A 21,368-nucleotide genomic window follows, 5' to 3' on the forward strand; every position below is an offset into this window, starting at 1 on the left:
CCTTCAGAAAGGTTATAAATGTCAGGCCATCCCAGCACGTTCTCTTAATTTTAGCACATGACGTCAATTCCATTTTTGAATAAAATATTTGTAATATCCTTATTATGTTGCCCTTAAAGTTGAAGAAAGTATGACCTACCTTGTAGCAACATCTAAGTTTTAGAATTGAAATCTGCCTTCCGGCCTGCCTGTCTGCCTTCTTTCCTGACTCCCTTTCTTTCTGTCTAACACATCACTGGACCACGCATTGGTGAAAAGTGATGGTGCAAAAGTTCTGGAACATTTATTTCCAGTTGTGACATTTTATTCCATTCTTATTGCTGTTGTATTGCTTGACATAATGGGTCATAAGCTCCATAAAACATATTTTTTTCCTGTCTCTGCACTGGTGCCATAATTTGCTTTGTGAATTTAAGTGCTGCAGAAGAAAAATGTGAAAAGCAATGAAAAATCCTGTACAATTGAACAATTTCACCATATACTTGGTAAACAATTGAATCAAAAAGAAATCATAGAATGCGGCAGTTAGAATGTTCAGAGCTAACATGTCAACCTGATTATCACCAAGATCAGACAGAGGCAGTTTGTCTCTGGATACTGGTTGCTTATATCTTGCTCAAGGGCTTTCCGTAAATTGGAACTGTTGCACGAATAGGATTCTGGAACAGATGGGCATTTTCTATGATTCAGCACAGCTCTTTTGTACATTTATTCATATACACACATCCACCTAAACTAAACGTCTGAGTGTTAAAATGAAAAAAATGGAAACAAAAATCGTATTGTGGTTCTTGTACCATTAATGGTATAAATGATACAACAGCAAAACTATCCTAGGATTTTAAGCTCAATGCCAAAGATCCTTCTCTAGAACCAAAACTATCCCAGGATTTTAAGCTCAATGCCAAAGATCCTTCTCTAGAACCAAAACTATCCCAGGATTTTAAGCTCAATGCCAAAGATCCTTCTCTAGAACCAAAACTATCCCAGGATTTTAAGCTCAATGCCAAAGATCCTTCTCTAGAACCAAAACTATCCTAGGATTTTAAGCTCAATGCCAAAGATCCTTCTCTAGAACCAAAACTATCCCAGGATTTTAAGCTCAATGCCAAAGATCCTTCTCTAGAACCAAAACTATCCCAGGATTTTAAGCTCAATGCCAAAGATCCTTCTCTAGAACCAAAACTATCCCAGGATTTTAAGCTCAATGCCAAAAATCCTTCTCTAGAACCAAAACTATCCAGGATTTTAAGCTCAATGCCAAAGATCCTTCTCTAGAACCAAAACTATCCCAGGATTTTAAGCTCAATGCCAAAGATCCTTCTCTAGAACCAAAACTATCCCAGGATTTTAATCTCAATGCCAAAGATCCTTCTCTAGAACCAAAACTATCCTAGGATTTTAAGCTCAATGCCAAAGATCCTTCTCTAGAACCAAAATCTAGCTTTAGATTTAATTTTTAAAACCATTATGGCCTCCTCTGACCAAGCAGAGCAGGGATAAAATTTCTTATTTTTTGAATATGCTTTTGCTTCTGACTCAAGGCTTCATTTTTCTTATCCCATGAGTTTTAGTGAATGTACTTGAGCCGTAAATCAGAAGTAGTAAGTCTTCATTTCATCAGCCTAACAAATTTCTTTCAATTCTCTGCTCATATTGCCCTGTGTGTGAAACCGATAAAATGTGCTCTTTTTTACATATAAATATTTGACTACCAGAGATAAGATGCCAATTTGATTAACAATGAGCTAGATTTATGTGAACATATTTTTTAATAAATATATAAATCTATTTGTTTTGCAGGTGCTCCATAGACAGCAATCTCAACCAGCAAAGGAAAACTCCCCACCAAGAGAAGAGGCTCCACCCCCATCTGCAGAAGATGCATCTACAAAAAAGCCAAGATCCCGTACTAAGATTTCATTAGAGGCTTTGGGTATCCTTCAGAGTTTCATCCATGACGTTGGCCTTTATCCAGACCAGGAGGCCATCCACACTTTATCTGCCCAGTTGGATCTGCCCAAGCACACTATCATCAAATTCTTCCAGAACCAGCGTTACCACGTAAAGCATCATGGGAAGCTAAAAGAGCATTTGGGTACCGTGGTGGATGTGGCAGAGTATAAAGATGAAGAGCTGCTGACTGAGTCAGAGGAGAATGACAGTGAGGAGGGTTCCGAGGAAATGTACAAAGTGGAAACTGAAGAAGAGAATTCAGAAAAAAACAAAGCAACTACTTCAGAGACTGAGCAGAGATAATGTGAAAATATCACAGGCAAAGCAATACATGGTTCCAATTTTTTTTTTTTGCTTCTTTCAGAAAAAAAAAAGTGTTTTGGAATTTTCCAGTGTGCAAAGAATATGTGCAAATTGAACAATTATTTTGCATAGCTCAATCAGACATTCCCTTGTAACAGGCACTTGAGTGTTACACTTTTTTATGTTTTATTGAGACAGTTAATTGTAATTCACATAGGATTACATCATTATTAATCTTGCACTTAAGAAAGGATCCTCTAGTAAGCAAGTTACAGGAAGAAACAACTTATGAAGGAAACAATAACAGTGTGCAGATGTGTGGTGTGTATATAATATGCACCATGTGTAAGTGGATTATATATATATATATATATATATATATATATATATATATATATATATATATATATATATATATATAATCCACTTACATACATACATACGTACATACATACACACACACAGACACATATATATACATATATATGAAATCTGCATGGGATGTAACTAAACTTTACAATCAGAAAGTATAGACTGTGAAATCAGCTCGTTAAAAGATGAGTCTTGTTTATATAAACCACTTCACAATGAGTCGCTTTGGCTTTTAGATAAATTGCTGCCTGCTCTCAGGGTGTGGTTACTGTTTTGAATATCTATTTATTTTCTATGTTTATCCCTGATTTTTTAAATTATTAGTATGGCTTCCACTTTGGCAGCTTGAGGGGTAATTTTTTGAGGTATGCATTTTAAAAAAAAAATCCTAAATCAACACTGCCAGAAATAATAAAACAGGGAGTGAGAAGATGAGGGACAAAATCAGGGCACCTTAAAAATAATTTTAAGCCAAGTAACTTCTAAACAAACTTTAGTACACAATGCACATTTAAATTCACAGAGCATGTTTTGTTCTATATTATTTCTGTAGCAAACAGATGGATTTTCATGGACTTTTCAGTGAAAGTTCGATGCACAGTAGACTTGTCTCTTAATGAAGTCTTCATGAGCAGTTGCTTTACAAGATTTATTGTGTGGATTTTTATATTGAGCCACAGTTTATAGTGGTATTGTTTTTCGAATGCGCAAATCATCTACATTGTTGTTGCACCACTTTTTATTAATTTCAGTGAGACTTGTGCAGCTGCAGTTCCTCCCTTGCTCCTTTAGTTTTTTGTCTGATATTGATGTTAGGAAAATTGTTGTTTATATATGTTGATGTTGCTTTTCAACAAAGTTTTTACGAATGATTTTTTTAAAAAAATAAAAAGCGAATCACCGTTATTTTGGGCACGTTTGACATTATTAGTCAGTCAGAGTCTGTTAGTTCTCCAGCGCTGAATTTCCTTTCGTACCTCCTTTCGTTTTTGTTTTATTATGGCTGTACGACATTTGGAGCTTTGTGTATAAGGCTCATTATCTCAGTAAGGCAAAACTTTCAGCCAGCAGTCTCCCAAGGTATGCTTTTCATGTAGTGCGTGGCAAAGTTTGTGGGAACAAATGTTCTAAACTTGCTGCACTTCTAGGCAGTGAGAAAAAAGGCCAGCAGTTTTTCAGTTTTCAGTCACTTCCTTGACTCCTTAACTGAAACCTTTTCCCAGTGACCTAGCATAGCAATTCCATTACATAAAGCAGAACTAATGCTGACTGACTCTTCAATAGTATAAGCATTAAAGCTGCAATCTACTATAGTTTCCAACCAATTTTTGAAGCCATGGTTCTGATACGAGCAGTCTTCAGTTCCTTGTCCACATTCTATTTTTGAAAGGGTAGTATGACTTTCTAATGGGTCGAGGTGGCTTTGCAGACTTCTAACTTCCTTCTTGACATGTGCTTTGTAACTTTTAACAAAGACCTCATGCAATATCACTTGGAAAGCTATTTTATGTTCTTGCACAGGCATTGTAATATATAACTGTTAATACTATTTATATATTTGAAAGGTATAAAAGACAGTCATTAAAACGAACCTCTGTATAGATATTACTCAAAGCATTAACAATGTAACAGGGAGATGATGACATGTTGCAATACAAGCTAATTTTAGCTGCTCAGTAACCTCTAAAAGTTTCTAAAGGGGCTTCTCCAAAATCAGTATTTGACATCAACCAATCTGTAGCTGTGCCCATTTTCTGTATCCTTAAAAAGTGTTGGCTTGCTAACTCTTCATACTTTATTTCTGTAGTATGCTGCAGCTTTAATCAACATTTCCGAAGGCGCTGGTTTATGTTTTCCTTCAAATTATCTTTTCAGTTTCTTCTCTGAAACACTCTTGCTGAAATCAGTACTTATATGTAATATTGGTCAATCTCTCATAAGGTTATTCATCTCTTTGACGGCATCAGCATTGGCGGTTTTTTTTTTTTTTAAACTACAACACTTCAACCAAAAATTTAGTAGGTATTTTTTTCAATGCTGAATCTTGCCTTTTTATTTTAAATTTCACTGTCAATTTTGCAGTGATTCTTTTAAGTGAATCTGTGGGCATTTTCGCCTGTGGTCTTGCCAGAACTTTAGCGAATTACAATGCATATATGTCTATTTATTCAATATTCATCATATTATATCTATTTGGAAAAAGAATTTTTTCTTGTAGTGCCTCTTAACAAAGCACAATTTTCCGCCTTTTTGTGAAGTAAAAGAAAACTAAAAAAAATGGTGTTATTGCAGTATCAACAATGTGAATGAGGATTACCATATTGTAAATGTTCTTTTTCCATGTAAATCAACTTGATCTTTGTTATCACTAAGTGATAATTAAATTTTAACTTATGTGCATTGTTAGTCTGTTAGAATTTTTTGGTTGTTAAAATTAAACACATTCAGTAAATGACTTAATTTGTGAAATCATTTTTGGGGGTACATCAGGTTTCCTTCTCATCTTCCTGAGTTGATACAAAATCTAAAGAATGAAAAAAAAAATCCAATTTTATTTTACAAATATTGTACAAGATACAATAATCTTAACTGTGTTTTTTCCCCCCATAAGAACTGCAGGTACTGAAGGCTAGAAGTGTTTCCCCCCAATTGTATCAAATTATTAGGGATTGCCTGGACATATCCTTCCAGTTTTCTTGGCAATATTTCCCCCCAGAAATGGTTTGCCATTGTCTCCTTTCTAGAGCTAGGGAAAGTGACTGGCCCAAGGGCACCCAACTGGCTTTGTGTCTAAGGTGGAATAGAATTCATAGTCTTACAGTTACTAGCATGATGCCTTAACTACTCTACCAAACTGGCTCTCAAAAAGTTTTTTTTAAATAATCATATAAATCTATCTTTATATTAGAAGAGTGGGATGAGCTTTCTAGTGCACATGGGCATTTGATGCTGCCAAAACTATTGGCTTGCATATTAACAAATCTCAGCCAAACTGGAACGTTTTACCATCACAAATACTGATATACTTTTGCAATGTAGGTGCATCTCTGTCCTCACCTGGTTTGGAATGAACAAAGATATATATATATATATATATATATATATATATATATATATATATATATATATATATATATATGTATATATGTATATATGTATATATGTATATATGTATATATGTATATATGTATATATGTATATATGTATATATGTATATATGTATATATGTATATATGTATATATGTATGTATATATATATATATATATATATATATATATATATATGAGCTAAATAGCTTGAAATAGATCTATACTAGTCTCCCTTTATTTATTTATCAGCACAAATATAACATATATATATATATATATATATATATATATGTGTGTGTGTGTGTGTGTGTGTGTGTGTGTGTGTGTGTTGTACACAAATGTAACAAAGGCAACAGTAAAAAAAAAATTGGGTTTCTGTCGTGATGGTCTCTTGTGACGAGCCGATAGACAGATAATGGAAGCAGTTAGCTTCCTCCCATAATTGGGGCATACCAGGGGTTGTGACACTATATATATAGCTGATGAGAGCTAAATAGCTTGAAATAGATCTATACTAGTCTCCCTTTATTTATTTATCAGCACAAATAAAACACACACACACACACACACACACACACACACATATATATATATAAAGTCTATATAAGTAGGTATATATACTTACTTCAGAAGTGTGTGAATTTAGAGTTCCCTTTGACAAATGGAGCAATATAGTTATATATATGTGTGTGTGTGTGTGTGTGTGTGTGTATACATATATGTGTATGTGTGTGTTTGTGTGTATGTATGTAGTATGTATGTATGTATGTATGTATGTATGTATGAATTTGGAAATATGGCTGATTTCTGGAAGCAAAAAGCAATAGCAATAGCAGTTAGACTTATATACCGCTTCATAGGGCTTTCAGCCCTCTCTAAGCGGTTTACAGAGTCAGCATATCGCCCCCACAGTCTGGGTCCTCATTTCACCCACCTCGGAAGGATGGAAGGCTGAGTCAACCTTGAGCCGGCGAGATTAGAACCGCTGAACTGCAGATAACAGTCAGCTGAAGTGGCCTGCAGTACTGCACCCTAACCACTGCGCCCCCTTTCCCCAAAGGGAAAATAAAAGAAAATAGTTTCAGTATAATTTATTTGTCCAAGAGTTATCTACAATTTTTGCCTTGTTCCACTACTTACAATCTCCACCTTTTCAATATTACAGAAACAAAACTTGGCTCAAAGGCCAATGCTAAATTCAAACTTACATTTTATAAAAATAAACACAGGCCACAGAAGTTACAATTAACATCCTTAATGGTTGCATCTCCTCAAATGGGAACAAAAGAAGAACAGGGCAACAAGCAAACAGACCTATATATCAAGCAAACCGAGCTCCTCCTTTTTCATCTTCTTTCGGTACTAAATTTCAGTGACCACAAAGAAATGGCTCCTGGGGATCTTGTGCATCTCCTCCTGATGAATCCATGAATATAAAAGGAAACCCACTCTCAGAAGCTTAAGTCTCTGTAGATACCTCACCATCATCCCACCTTTGTTCCGGATGCTAAGATGATAAAAAGCAGAGAAATAATATGGCAGGGAAATGCCTTCAATGCTTGGATTCCAGATTCTTTTGTTTTTCTATAATGGGTGGAGAACTCTGGCCCTGTTATGACTTGTGGACTTCAACTCCCAGAATTCCTGAGCTAGCCAAAATTCTACTAATTGAAATCCACAAGTCTCTGGGAACAGATGTGGGGAATTATGGGAATTATGGCCACAGCAGTCCACAAGTGTTTTGAGTCCATGAGTCTCTGGGAGAAGAGGCAGCCATGCTGGCCCAAGAATTATGGGACTTGAGGTCCACAAGTCATAAAAGGGCCATAATTCCCCACCTCTGCTCTATAATATGTGTGAAAAGATATGCAAATTTAGGAGTTGGCAGACTGAATTCTCTCTTGTTGCTGACAATGGAAGAAATCCATAGACACTTTTTTCCTGAAAGTCAACAGTTTATGAGCTAACATATCTTGTCTAGCACTGTTATTAAGCCTAAGACATTTGGGGTTTCCCCCTTACAAACAGCATTTGAATAAAATAAGCACCTTTGCAGCAAACCCTCAGAGAGTAACAGTAGCATCCGATTTCTCCCCAGAACTCCATCTTACATTGACACTCTCTTGGTTCGAAGATGGCATCTTCTGAAAGCTGAATTTCATTGGGGAAGAACAAATTCCAGGCATGGTTATTTCTTTCATGGGTATTAGAAAGTATTTCTTAAACACATTATTTTGCTTCCTGCCACCATTGCATGGAACTTCAAACAGATCTTTTGGCTTTTCAATAAATAGTACACAATATCAGAACAGTTATCAAACATGCTTCATAATAAGCATGTAAAATTGTCTGGTGGTATAGCCTTACTGAATTGTCTAGTAACAGAAAGTTGTAAAGCAGTGTTTCTCAACCTTGGCGACTTTAAGTCCTGTGGACTTCAACTCCCAGAATCCCCCAGCCAGCACAGCTGTGCTGGCTGGGGGATTCTGGGAGTTGAAGTCCACAGGACTTAAAGTCACCAACGTTGAGAAACACTGTTGTAAAGGCTCTTTGAAGGACAGATAATCCACTGAAATTTGCTGTTTATAACATTCAAAACAATCTAAACAATCAACTGAATAGCACTTGCTATATATATTATCAATTTAGACAGTTTGGGGGGGAGGGAGATTATTTAGGTAAGCACTCTAAAAAAAACATACGGGCACTTCTTACACATTTTTGAAAAAGATCATTTGGTAGGCTATTATGGCAGAAATATTTTTTATTAATGCTGTTTTTTTCACTATACTTACCTGCTGCTGTTGTCTCTTTTCAAACATATTTGAATCTCGCAGACATATGTATTTCAATTTTAAATTGAATGTGAGTGGAAAAAATAAACATAGAAGTGTTTTCCCCCTCAATTATGGTTATGAACATACTGTCTCTCTCTCTCTCCCCCCCCCATTCTCAAACCTTTAATTCATTATTAGTTTTGTACCACTTTTGCAAATACGAAGAAGAATGAATCAAAACATTCTGGAATAATCACTTTAGGAAATCTAATACACACTTGCCAAATGTTGTAAATTGACTGGATCCTTGAGTAGGGAAAAAAAATCAACATACAAAATTATCTTCTAGTTTCCACTTATAATGCAAAGCATACAACAGCAGTAAAAAAAAAACAACACTATTTCCAAACAAACCAAGTTTATGTTAACCTACGTGCTGAAAAATAATCTAATACTTCCTGTATCTAGGAAGACAAGATTGATGCAAAATATCCAACAACTTTAATAAAATACGTGAATTATTCTTTCTAGGTGTTCCTGAACTCCCTTACACACATGCTGGTATGGCCAAGCCAAAATTAAGTAGGAATAATTGCTTTCAAGACCAATGAAGCAATATGAATCGTGATTAAGGATAAAGACAATGTTAAGAAGTGTAAGCATCTCAATCATGCTTTCCTTGCTTTTTAATCTCAGTAATAAACAAATAAGAATAGGCTGATTCTTATGCCTGCTGTAATGTGTACTTAAATATTAATTGAAGTAGATATTGATTAATTTTAATGGCAAAATAGCTCCAAATATGGATATGTGTATTGTATAAAAATGGTGGGGTGGCATGCTAAAAGCCCTTAGCCAATAAATCTTCCCAAGGGAAACGAAGTACTGACTCAGCTGTATGCAATCAAACTGGACTGCCCATTACAAAAATATACTTTCCCAAGGAAAGTAAACTTGTCATCTTAGTATCAGAATATTTAGAAAGCCAAGGAATCACAATAAGCTGATTTTCATTGCCATTTAATGCCCAATTATAGGAAGACATATAAATGACCCCATAAAATGACTCCACTAAAAAAGATGGCAGCCTTTGAACTTACCATGTCAGCAATGGACAATCCTGAATCGGATTTGCACCTCGCACAGCATCTGCTGGGATTCTCTGCATAAATAAGGCATAGTATCTTCCCCTCTGTATTACTGCAGGGTACCCTACATTGGTTCCACCACAAAACCGCATTCGACTAAAGCGCGCTCGACGAAACCGCGTAGCTGACGTCATCACAGGGCGACAACAGCGCGGAGACAGAAGCACGCTGTAAATGCTAAACCTAAAATTAATCCCTAAACCTAAATCTAACCCCCCTAAACCTAATCCTAATCCTAAACCTAACCCTAACCCTAACCCTTAACCTAACCCTAACCCTAACCCTAACCCTAACCCTAACCCTAACCCTAACCCTAACCCTAACCCTAACCCTAACCCTAAACCTAACCCTAACCCTAACCCTAACCCTAACCCTTAACCTAACCCTAAACCTAATCCTAACCCTTAACCTAAGCCTAACCCTAACCCTAACCCTTAACCTAACCCTAAACCTAACCCTAACCCTAACCCTTAACCTAACCCTAAAGCTAACCCTTACCTTAAGTTGAATCGGCTTGCTTTCAAAGTGCTATTTAAAGCACCCTTCTTTCTCTGCGCTGGCTGTTGTCGCCCTGTTGATGACGTCAGCGACGCAGTTTAATCGGGCGCGCTTTAGTCGAGCGCGGTTTTGTCGTGCCATGCCCTACATTAAGCTCGATTATATCATGACTGGCTGTAAAATGAAGACATGTAACAGTACAGTATCTGATTTTTTAAAAAAAATATCAATGATGCCGAGTTTCAAATGGCCTAGAGAATGATATTTGAACATAGATCGTTTAACATTTATATTTTATTGGGTTTTGCCAATCTAGTTGAAATGTTTATTTATATTGCTAGTCCATATATGATATGCTATACGCTAAATAAATAAAGAAATGATAAGCTGGGAAAAGATAATGGGAAACAAGGAAGGACCTGGGAAAGCAGAAGAAAGTACGCCCAGTAAGGAAATTATTACATTAATGATTGATTATTTGCCCTCACGTGATGTCATCTTTGACTTCTAGCTACCACATGGATAGATTTTCTCCATGGTGATCGCTCCCTAACTTTGTCATTCAGGTGTTCCATTTGTGCATTCATTATCACCACTGTCATTGAGTCTACCTACCTTGCTGCTAGTTATCCTCTTCTTCTATTTCCTTCCACCCTTTTCAGCCTTTTTTTGAGAACTTGGTCTTTGCTTACATGTTGAAAGTAGGTTGATTTGAACCTCAAGTGAGAAACCTGGGTTGATGTGTTTCATAAGTTGTTTGTTTATTTTTAGCAATAGCAATAGCAGTTAGACTTATATACCGCTTCATAGGGCTTTCAGCCCTCTCTAAGCAGCTTACAGAGTCAGCATATCGTCCCCAACAATCCGGGTCCTCATTTTACCCACCTCGGAAGGATGGAAGGCTGAGTCAACCGTGAGCCGGTGAGATTTGAACCGCCGAACTGCTGATAGCAGTCAGCTGAAGTGGCTGCAGTACTGCACCCTAACCACTGCGCCACCTCGGCTCTTTTCTTGGTAGTATTCCTGGGGTATTCTCAGGAGTCTTCTCCAACATGTCAGTACTGTATTCTCACTATCTTACTTCTACAAAGTCCAAGAAAAGGAAATTATATTCATGTATATTGCTTCTGTTTTTTCAAAACCTCATCGTTTTTGTATCCCTCTTCTATTATAGTTACACACTAATGGTTTCACTAGGTATGTTTTATGTTATATCCAATGAAACCCTTGCCTGTTGTATTCTGATTTTCCTACATCTGTCAAGAGAGACTGAACCTCCACTATCCATCCTCATTTAGAACCGTAACCATTTTGTGCTTCGGTGTAATGTGCTGGTTTCCAATTCAAATGTAGGGTGCCGCTAAAATGTATTTATGGAGTGGTCATTTTGTGTTGGTGAATCAATGCTGTGTTTTCCCAAATTTTGTGGCAAAGAAAACATTTTTCTGTTTCAAAGGTCAAAATATTACACAGAGGGTGAAAAATAGTCCTGAAGAAGAACTGCATAGAAATAATCTCTGTAGACATCATTCTTGTTTATGTTCATATACATAAGTCACAGTATAGGAAATCACTATTGATACCCCCAAAACGGGAAGAAACATTTCTAAGCAACCGCCCTTTTGTGCATGCATTGTGATGTTGCAGGGATGAAATGCATAGACTTCAGCTTGCATCATGATGTCACATTTCATCCTTTTGACAAAACCTCCAGATTGTAAAGATGTCTCCGCAATGCAAAAGCAACTATGCAGGGGGGTGTTTCTTAATAGCCAACGGCCAGTCTATCCTTTCCCTAGGATCTTTGAAATGATGCTTCCTCTCATCTCCACTGAACAGGATGAACTCACCTTTCATGAACGCCATGAAGGTGGCCCACCAGTATCTATTCAGTATGGCCCATGGCACGAACAAAGTCCAAACTTTATACTTTTTTTCATATTTTTGATTGCTCAAGGAAGTTGATGTCAAAAAGGCTGCCTAAACTGTCCCTCCCCCAAATGAAATCCTCTTCTACAATAAGTCAAGGTACCCTTGAGGTCCACATTCCTATATGATTCCAGGTACTAACCGCTTATTGCAAATCCAGATCAGTTAGGCAAGGGTCCTTTCTGTGAAATGCCATGTCACACCCACTGTTTGAGTTCTTTTTCGGTTTCAAAAGTTTTATTTCTTTTAAAACAAACATTTCATCATTCCTCAATCAGTAAAACATCGAAGTACAATTTTTTGTATGTCAAGATAGTTCTAGTTTCAATCCTAATGTATACCCCTCCCTCCCTCCACCCCCCAACCCCCCTCCTCCTCCCCCCCCTGACTTCCCAGAACCCGTACACGGTATGGATTTTTAACAAACACAGTCTAAAATCTATTGAGAAAAAAGAAATAAAGAAATTAATGACATTCTACATTGACCTTAGCTTCTTCTTGCTGAACTTGTGACCTCTAGGCTGGAGTACTGCAATGTGCTCTACATGGGGCTGCCCTTGAAGAGTATTCGGTGACTTCAGCTTGTCCAGAATGCAGCCGCGCGAGCGATCGTGGGTGCACCTCGTTTCACCCACGTAACACCTATCCTCCGCGAGCTGCACTGGCTGCCTGTTGATCTCCGGGTGCGCTTCAAGGTGCTAGTTGTCACCTACAAAGCCCTTCATGGTATTGGATCTGGGTACTTGAGAGACCGCCTACTGCCAATTACCTCCACTAGACCAATAAGATCCCATAGATTAGGCCTCCTCCGAATTCCATCAGCCGGTCAATGTCGACTGGCAACTACCCGGAGGAGAGCCTTCTCGGTGGCTGCTCCGACCCTCTGGAACGAACTCCCCGTGGAGATTCGTACCCTCACCACCCTCCAGACCTTCCGCATAGCCCTTAAAACCTGGCTGTTCCGACAGGCCTGGGGCTAAAGACTTCAACCCCACTCGAATGGTATGACTGTTGTGCTTTTTAACGGTGTATTGTCTTCATGTTTGTAACTTGTCTATTCCTCCCTTCCCTTGAATTGTGAGCCGCCCTGAGTCCCCCCAGGGAAAAGGGCGGCATACAAATAAAGTAAAATCTAAATCTAAATCTAAATCTAAAATCTAACTAACTTTAAACAATTTAAATCATTTCTGATCTTAAGCATAGGCTAACTGGAATTTCTTGGTCCCGTATTTATTTTGTATATAGTCAATCCATTTTTTCCAGTCTCGTTTATATCTCTCATTTGAATGATCTTTAAGATATGCCGATATTTTAGCCATCTCGGCTAAATTTGTGACTTTCAATGTCCATTCTTGAGTTGTAGTGTTTGAGTTCTTATAAGAGATGCCTAGATTCTCACCACCAGCACCAGTGAAGGCTGGCAAAGCATTTTCTACTTTCACAGGAGTGGATGGAAAAAAACAAAACTGTAACGCTAAGATAACAGTAGGTGCTTTTGAAGCCAGTCTGAATTATATTTCAAGAAGAAAAATGGCCTGCTAGGTTTCCTTGATAGATTTGAGAGTGAACATGTTGTAACAGATGAAGACTGCAGACTGAAAATGCTGTTAGCTCCTGGGTGGGCATGATGTTTATTTTGATGTGAAAATAGGGTAGCCCTAGAGATGGGGAATTTGTTCTGGTTATGGCACAGAGAAGAAACCCATTCAGATTTGGTCACTGAATACCAGTGATATCTGCAGGAGGTATCAGGGTAGTGGTGGTAGTGGTGATGGTAATGATGAAAGCAACATTGTGTCAATCAATTCATACTAAAAGGGGATGCTTCTGCTGTGATGACGGATCACTGCTTTCATCATTTTGTGGATGCCTTTACTGAATGTGTTTTCCATATTTTTAATATTTCAAGCACAGTAAAACCAAGTGGCTTTGCACAATTTGCCACAATTTCTCATGATAAAATGGTTTGATTTGTAGATTTTCTGAAGGTCAATTATCTTGATTAAAAAATAGTCATTTTTTTATCACCCATATATATTTGAGAAAATGCCCTATATGTACTAAGCCACATATTTCATTGAGTCTAAGCATTCTCGTTTCTATTTTTCGCAAATGCCACCATAAACTTTAAAAAAATTGTAGAAATCCTTTATGATATAATATTGAAACCAGCAATAAGCAGCTAGGAGTTACTACCTGCCACAGGGCAGTTACTGCTTCTCAACCTCAATTCTTTTTCTGGAATGGAAATCATTACAGCAAGCCACACAATGCAACTGGGAAGCAGAGACGACCACTGCACACTTCAGTTTCATACCACAAGTCAAAGGGCTGTTTTGCCACTGATTGAGTGTAATTGACATTATAGCAGAAAAGAAATTTGGTTGTGTTGCCAGATTACATTTCATGTATGCAGAAAAATCAAGCTGTGTTCCAGAAATCTATGGCCTGTAAACATTATGGATATTATTCTCACAATTAGGAAATATATTGTTTTTAAAATCCTGGACTTTGTGATGGACTCTAAGCTAGGACCCAAGCCATTCAGAATATGCTTCCATAAGATTGAAACATACTTTTATTTTCTTATCAATATTCTACCACATTAGTGTTATCTATTTACAATTCTTCCTTTCTTTTTTTGGTCATTATCTCTTATAAATATATTGTATAGTCTGGAAAGTAACAAAATAATATTGATATTGACATTGACATTGACATTGACATTGACATTGACATCGATATCGATATCAATATCAATATTAATATTAATATTGGCCAACTAATTAAATGCAATGAAAATGAAGCCTACAAATACTTAGGCATTCTGCAGTTGGATAACATCAAGCATGGAGAAGTAAAAACTATTGTCAGGCGAGAGTACACCAACAGAGTTAGGAAAATTTTGAAATCTAAATTGAATGGTGGAAATACAATCAAGGCCATAAATACCTGGGCAATACCAGTTATAAGATACACAGCTGGTGTAGTTAACTGGACACAAGCTGATTTGGACATTTTGGACCGAAAAACCAGGAAACTAATGACAATGCACTACAGTTTACATCCACGTGGTGATACTGATAGATTGTACCTGCCCCGAAAATCAGGTGGCAGAGGATTATTACAAGTGAAGCAAACAGTTGAAGAAGAAAAACATGCACTGGCTGATTATTTAAAAGAAAGTCAAGAACATCTATTAATCGAAGTAAAGAACAAAAATCTACTGAAGGCCCAACAGACAAAACAAGAATACAGAAAAGATGTGATAAAATCAAGAATGGAGAGTTGGCAGAACAAAGCACTGCATGGCCAATTTCTGGAAAAAATAAAAGATAAAGTGGACAGTGAACAAACTTGGTTATGGTTAACAACAGGTACATTAAAGAAAGAAACAGAGTCACTAATCTTGGTTGTGCAAGAACAAGCTATCCGCACAAATGCCATTAAGGCCAAAATCAAAAATCCTCTGATGATGCCAAATGCAGACTTTGCAAAGAAGCTGATGAAACTGTTGATCACATACTCAGCTGCTGTAAAAAAATCGTGCAGGCTGATTATAAATTGCGGCACAATTCAGTAGCACAAATGATCCATTGGAATATGTGCAAAAATTATAATATTAAAACCGCAACAAACTGGTGGGAACATCAGCCTGAAAAGGTCACCGAAAATCAGATGGTCAAGATCTTGTGGGATTTCCATATACAAATGGACAAAATACTGGCGCATAATACACCAGACATCACACTGGTTGAGAAAAATAAGGTCACAATCATAGACATCGCAATACCAGGTGATAGCAGGGTCGCCGAGAAGGAACATGAAAAAATCGCAAGATACCAGGACTTAAAAATCGAAATTCAACGACTATGGCACAAACCAGCAGTGGTAATTCCAGTGGTAATTGGCACACTGGGTGCTATTCCAAAAGCACTGGAATTACATTTAAAACAGTTAAAAATTAACAAAATCACCATCAGTCAAATGCAAAAAGCCGCACTGCTTGGAACTGCACGCATATTATGAAAATACGTTACGACGTCTTAGGCCCCTGGGTGGGGCCCGACTAGTAACCAATGCCAAATCCGGCGAAACAACGGGCTGCTGTGATACAATTGTATAACAACAACAACAACAACAATAATAATAATAATAATAATAATAATAATAATAATAATAATAATAATAAAAGAAATAAGGCAGGGAAAATATTAGGGAGTAGATTTGGAAATTAACCTGCTTTTCTCGGATGTTTAATAAACAGAAAATCTTATGAACAGTAAAATCCATTCAGCTAATTGGCTCTTGGCTTTCCCAATACCTTAATTATACAAATTTCAGGTGACCTGAGGCTAATGAAACCTTGATGCTGAAGGAACATTCTTTATACATTTAAAATGGACTTTTTACTTTGGTAAGATTTTTATTTCACCAAATAACTCTCATTCCCTCATTCATTCATTTTTAAAATATATACAGTATGCTGCCCTTCAAATTAGTGTTTTCTTATAACAGCTTGAAAGTGCTGAAGTTATCTTTTTTAAAAAACAAACATTAAAACAGTTCTTATAAATGGATACCAACAGATTGATTGATTGATGGATCAATCGATTGATGATTATGTGCTGTCAAGACGGTGTTAGCTCTTAGCAACCCCATAGATAGATTTTTTTCTATCAACAGAACACACCAATCATAAAATTTAGCAATAATAAAAGCAGAGACAAAAAAAAATAAGTGAAAATAAGTGACTATGGCAATAAGAATACATTAAATAGCTGAGAAGATTAATTTTGATCTAATGCAAAATAGAGCATAAAGGTTGTTCCAGGTATGCCAATCTGATTAGGCCATTCCAGAATGAGGGACATCACTGTAACAGTAGGTGAGAAAGATCTTGGGAGATGGGACAATGAGATGCTGCCTAGGAAATGGTCAGATAAGAATGTCTATGGAGATTCTCAGTCATCCAGGTCATGGCTGAATGACCCAAAGTGCTTTTCAAGAGACAACTGGACTTTCTTTGTTTTTCATCAAAGACATTTCTCTTTTCATCCAAGAAGCATCTTGAACGTCTGAAAGTACATTTCCCCCACCATCTCTGACATTGGTCTTAAATACTTGTAGAGAAGCATGTAGGAAAATGTGTTACTTCAAATACTGTAATCACAAACTGTGATGTGTGAGATAGATGATAACCATCTTCTTGAACTGGATTCTTCCAACCCCCATGTACAAAGATCTGGGGAAAAAAATCAATTTACATAATTCTAGTATGAAAAGGACAGTGCTCTAATTTTTAAATAATTGTAGGTATCTCACGTGCTATCAAAATAATGTTCAAGACATTGCAATCTAAACTTGGACAAAGGATGAAACAAGAACATCTTGTCAGGAGAGACAATGATTAGACTGCTAACTTTTGATGGATTATGGAAAAAGTTCGGAAAATTCAAAAATGATGCCTGTCTTCGCTTTATTGTTATATAATGTCTTCTGACTATAAATATCACCACAAATTGTGAACAAACCTTTAAAAATGGGTGTTTAGGACATCTTATCTGTCTATTGAAAAACTAATATGACTAGGATACAACAGAATGGAATATGAAATTCCAAACTAATAAACAAATGCACCAAAATTGTATGTTGTTATATTTAATTTATATGGAGATTCTCACTTGAGAAATGCAGGACTAGAAAAATCATTGCAATTAAAATTTCTGGGAGAAACATCAGAAACTTTTAGATATGCTGATGACATTCCTTGAATGCTGGAAGTGAGGACAATTTAACTCACTCATTTGTTAAAGATGAAAAAAGTGAATGCAAAAGCCAGTCTTCTGTTCAATATTAAAACAAACAAACCATGATTAGATAAACAGAAACACAGCCTATGAAAATAGTTAGCGAAGAAGTTTATTATTTTATTTATTTCATTAAATTGATTATAGCTGCCCACTGCAGTATATTCTAGAGATGAGATTTTATTTATATGGTTTATGGTTTATTAAGAGCCGAGGTGGCGCAGTGGTTAGGGTGCAGTACTGCAGGCCACTTCAGCTGACTGTTATCTGCAGTTCAGCGGTTCTAATCTCACCGGCTCAGGGTTGACTCAGCCTTCCATCGTTCCGAGGTGGGTGAAATGAGGACCCAGACTGTGGGGGCGATATGGTGACTCTGCAAACTGCTTAGAGAGGGCTGAAAGCTCTATGAAGCAGTATATAAGTCTAACTGCTATTGCTATTGCTATTTAGCCACCCATATCACACTTACCATGATTCGCAAAATCCCATAGACACTTACCAAGATTTACAGAAAACCCACCAAACCTACCTTCTCCCCCCCCCTTATTGATTTTGAGTAAGGATGCCATTATTTAATGAGATCTGGACAACTGAATGAAATTGTGCTCATTTCTTTCTAAATTAAAAAATAAATAATTATTTTTGACATTTTGTAGCTACTATCTAAGGGACATTGTTATGCACTAGCACCAGTGACCACCATGATGCTAGCCCCCTCCCCCAACTAATTAGGCTCTTTCTAATCTCAGCAGTTTTGCTTATGCTTTGCTTTCTTATATTCCATTTGCCCCATTTACACTTACAATATATACATTTTTAAAAATATCTCTTTTGTTTAACATACAAAAATAGAACTTTGTGTTTGCATTTTAATTTAAGGAAACATTTTTGCATGCATTTTGGTATTGTTTAGAACTGAAAACTATCACCACTGAAGAAAGAGTAACTCTGTTGAACATATTAACCTGAGAGATACACAGTAAGTTCCATCATTTCACTTGAAAAGACTTGAGTTTGTCAGAGTGGAGTAGAAGAAGACATCCAAGGTGGAGCAGATAAAGGTCACTGAGAAGCAGTGGTGGGTTTCAAAATTTTTTGGAACCTCTTCTGTAGGTGTGGCCTGCTTTCCGGGTCCACTGGTGGAACCTCTTCTAACCGGTTCGGTAGATTTGACGAACCGGTTCTACCGAACTGGTGAGAACTGGTAGGAACCCACCTCTGCTGAGAAGCCACCTTGAGTCAATCAACTGCATCTTCATGTAAAGAGCGGAAAGACTCCTGCCCCAAATCCTGCCTTGCTGCTTTTAATCTAGAGTTTACTGACAATATTAAATTGGATAGATTGATGGATTCACTTGGCCTGAATAAATAATATTGTATGTTTTGTGACTAAAATGCAAAATACATTGGTTTTACTTTTCTTTTTTACTTGCTCAAAATCTGGGTATGAACACCCCCTTAAAATTTTCCATCCAATTTGTGAGTATTGAATTTGGGTAGATGCTTTCTCCCAATTTTCTCATTATACATATAGGGCAGGCAGAGGTGGGTTCCTACCAGTTCACACCTATTCGGTAGAACCGGTTCGTCAATTCTACCGAACTGTTTAGAAGAGGTTCACCAGTGGACCCGGAAAGCAGGCCACACCTACAGAAGAGCTTCCAAACTTTTTTGAAACCCACCACTGGTCCTTGGATATGATTATTCTACACTATCATGCTCTTATTTATAAAACTCGGTGCCTCTGTGAAAGGTAAGGATGACTACTGCATTTGTGGTGCAATCAGAACATTGCGTGTGTTGAAATTGTTTTAATGCAAACCAAAGATGCCTTTTAAAAAACAAGTTTACATCATATTCTGATGCATGCCAGTGCTGTGTGTGAGGTAATTTAAGGTGGTTCTGACAAGTGTCGTTGGCATCTTCATATCCGGTCACATGGGCGGCAAGCCACTCCCATCCGGTCACATGGGTAGCAAGTCACTCCCACAAAGGAGGCCACACCCACAGAGTAGGTTCGAACAATTTTTGAAACCCACCACTGAGGGCAGGCCTCTGCTCAGCAGTAAACAGAGTGCTGTTGCTCTAACAGCAATGTTGGAAACTAGGGAAGCTGCAACCACTGCAGATAAAAAAACAATGTATACATAAACCAAAGCGTTAAATAAAAGGCACCATGTTCTCTCCATGAGTCTCTGAATTCCTCGTTTCCTTTGGAAAAATGTCTAAAGCCAGAGGCATGATAATGGGTGTGCGACACATGTTAAGATTCTGCTTATGAACTCTGGTCTAGAGCCGAGGTGGCGCAGTGGTTAGGGTGCAGTACTGCAGGCCACTTCAGCTGACTGTTATCTGCAGTTCGGCTGTTCAAATCTCACCGGCTCAAGGTTGACTCAGCCTTCCATCCTTCCGAGGTGGGTGAAATGAGGACCCAGACTGTGGGGGGGCGATATGCTGACTCTGTAAACCGCTTAGAGAGGCCTGAAAGCCCTATGAAGCGGTATATAAGTCTAACTGCTATTGCTATTGCTGTTGCTACTCAGCTTTCTTCAAGTAATGGGTAAAGTTATGAGACATGAACTGTGAGACATTCACCATGTTAAATGCATGATAAAATGGACCCACGTAGTGTGGGTGCAACTTGTAAAATGAGATCAAAAATTAAACAGCTTTTCCTGAATCAGAGGAGTTACTTTCCTTGCTCATAACAACGCAAAGTTATTGTTCTAAAATTTCTTTCTGATTTCTTTTTTTCCCCCTAGCATGGATGGCATGCTTGAAACATTTAAAGTAAACAGTATATTGTATGGTTCTTTCTCTTTATTTTCTGGATGATTGGCTTCATTTTCCCCCTGATCATAATCTGATAATAGAAATTCTGGAAATAAAACCTTTCCATGCATCTAAATAACTTCACTTCTATAATATCGAAAGCTATTTCCCCCTTCAATCTTCTTTAAAAAAATATCTTTTAAAAGATGTCATCTTGTGGAGAGAAAAAAATATCTACACACACAAACACACATCCCTTTTTGTCAGAAAAAAATGTCGATTCCAGAAAAGGCAGCCGCAGCCATACACCTCTGTGTATTAACAATTTAACTGTGGGGATGGTTAATAGTATCAAATTTCTGGGTGTGCAGCTGGTGAGCAGATTAGCAACAGTGAGACACTGGTGAAGAGGGCATAGGCACTGCCTGCATTTTCTGCGGCATATGAGAAAAGCACATCTTCCTTCTTCTGTCCTTATCACTTTCTATAGAAAGTGTCATTTTGTATTACTGTATGGTTTGGAAGTATTACTGATTTGGATAGGAAGGCTGTGCAGAGAGTGGTGAGGATGGCAGAAAAGATTATTGGATGTTCACTTCCTTCTATCCAGGACTTAGCATCTAAGTACTGCTTGAGCAGGGTCCAAAGTAGTATTGTAGACACATCCTTTCCATCACACACACACACACACACACACACACACACACACACAC

At 37.4% G+C, this 21,368-nt stretch overlaps 1 protein-coding gene across 3 annotated transcripts in view; it reads left to right on the forward strand.

Annotated features, from left to right (window-relative positions):
* Positions 1–2,617, forward strand: part of SATB2 (SATB homeobox 2) — a 251,593-nt gene extending 248,976 nt beyond the window's left edge. For all 3 annotated transcript variants that reach the window (XM_032229135.1, XM_032229143.1, XM_032229151.1), the window contains one exon: positions 1,804–2,617. In XM_032229135.1, coding sequence (XP_032085026.1) covers positions 1,804–2,259 — 456 coding nt within the window. In that variant the 3' untranslated portion in view covers positions 2,260–2,617. The remainder of the gene's footprint in view (positions 1–1,803) is intronic.
* The last annotated feature ends 18,751 nt before the right edge of the window (positions 2,618–21,368 follow it).

The sequence above is a fragment of the Thamnophis elegans genome, chromosome 1, assembly GCF_009769535.1.
Source record: "Thamnophis elegans isolate rThaEle1 chromosome 1, rThaEle1.pri, whole genome shotgun sequence".
Classification (NCBI taxonomy): Eukaryota; Metazoa; Chordata; class Lepidosauria; order Squamata; family Colubridae; genus Thamnophis; species Thamnophis elegans.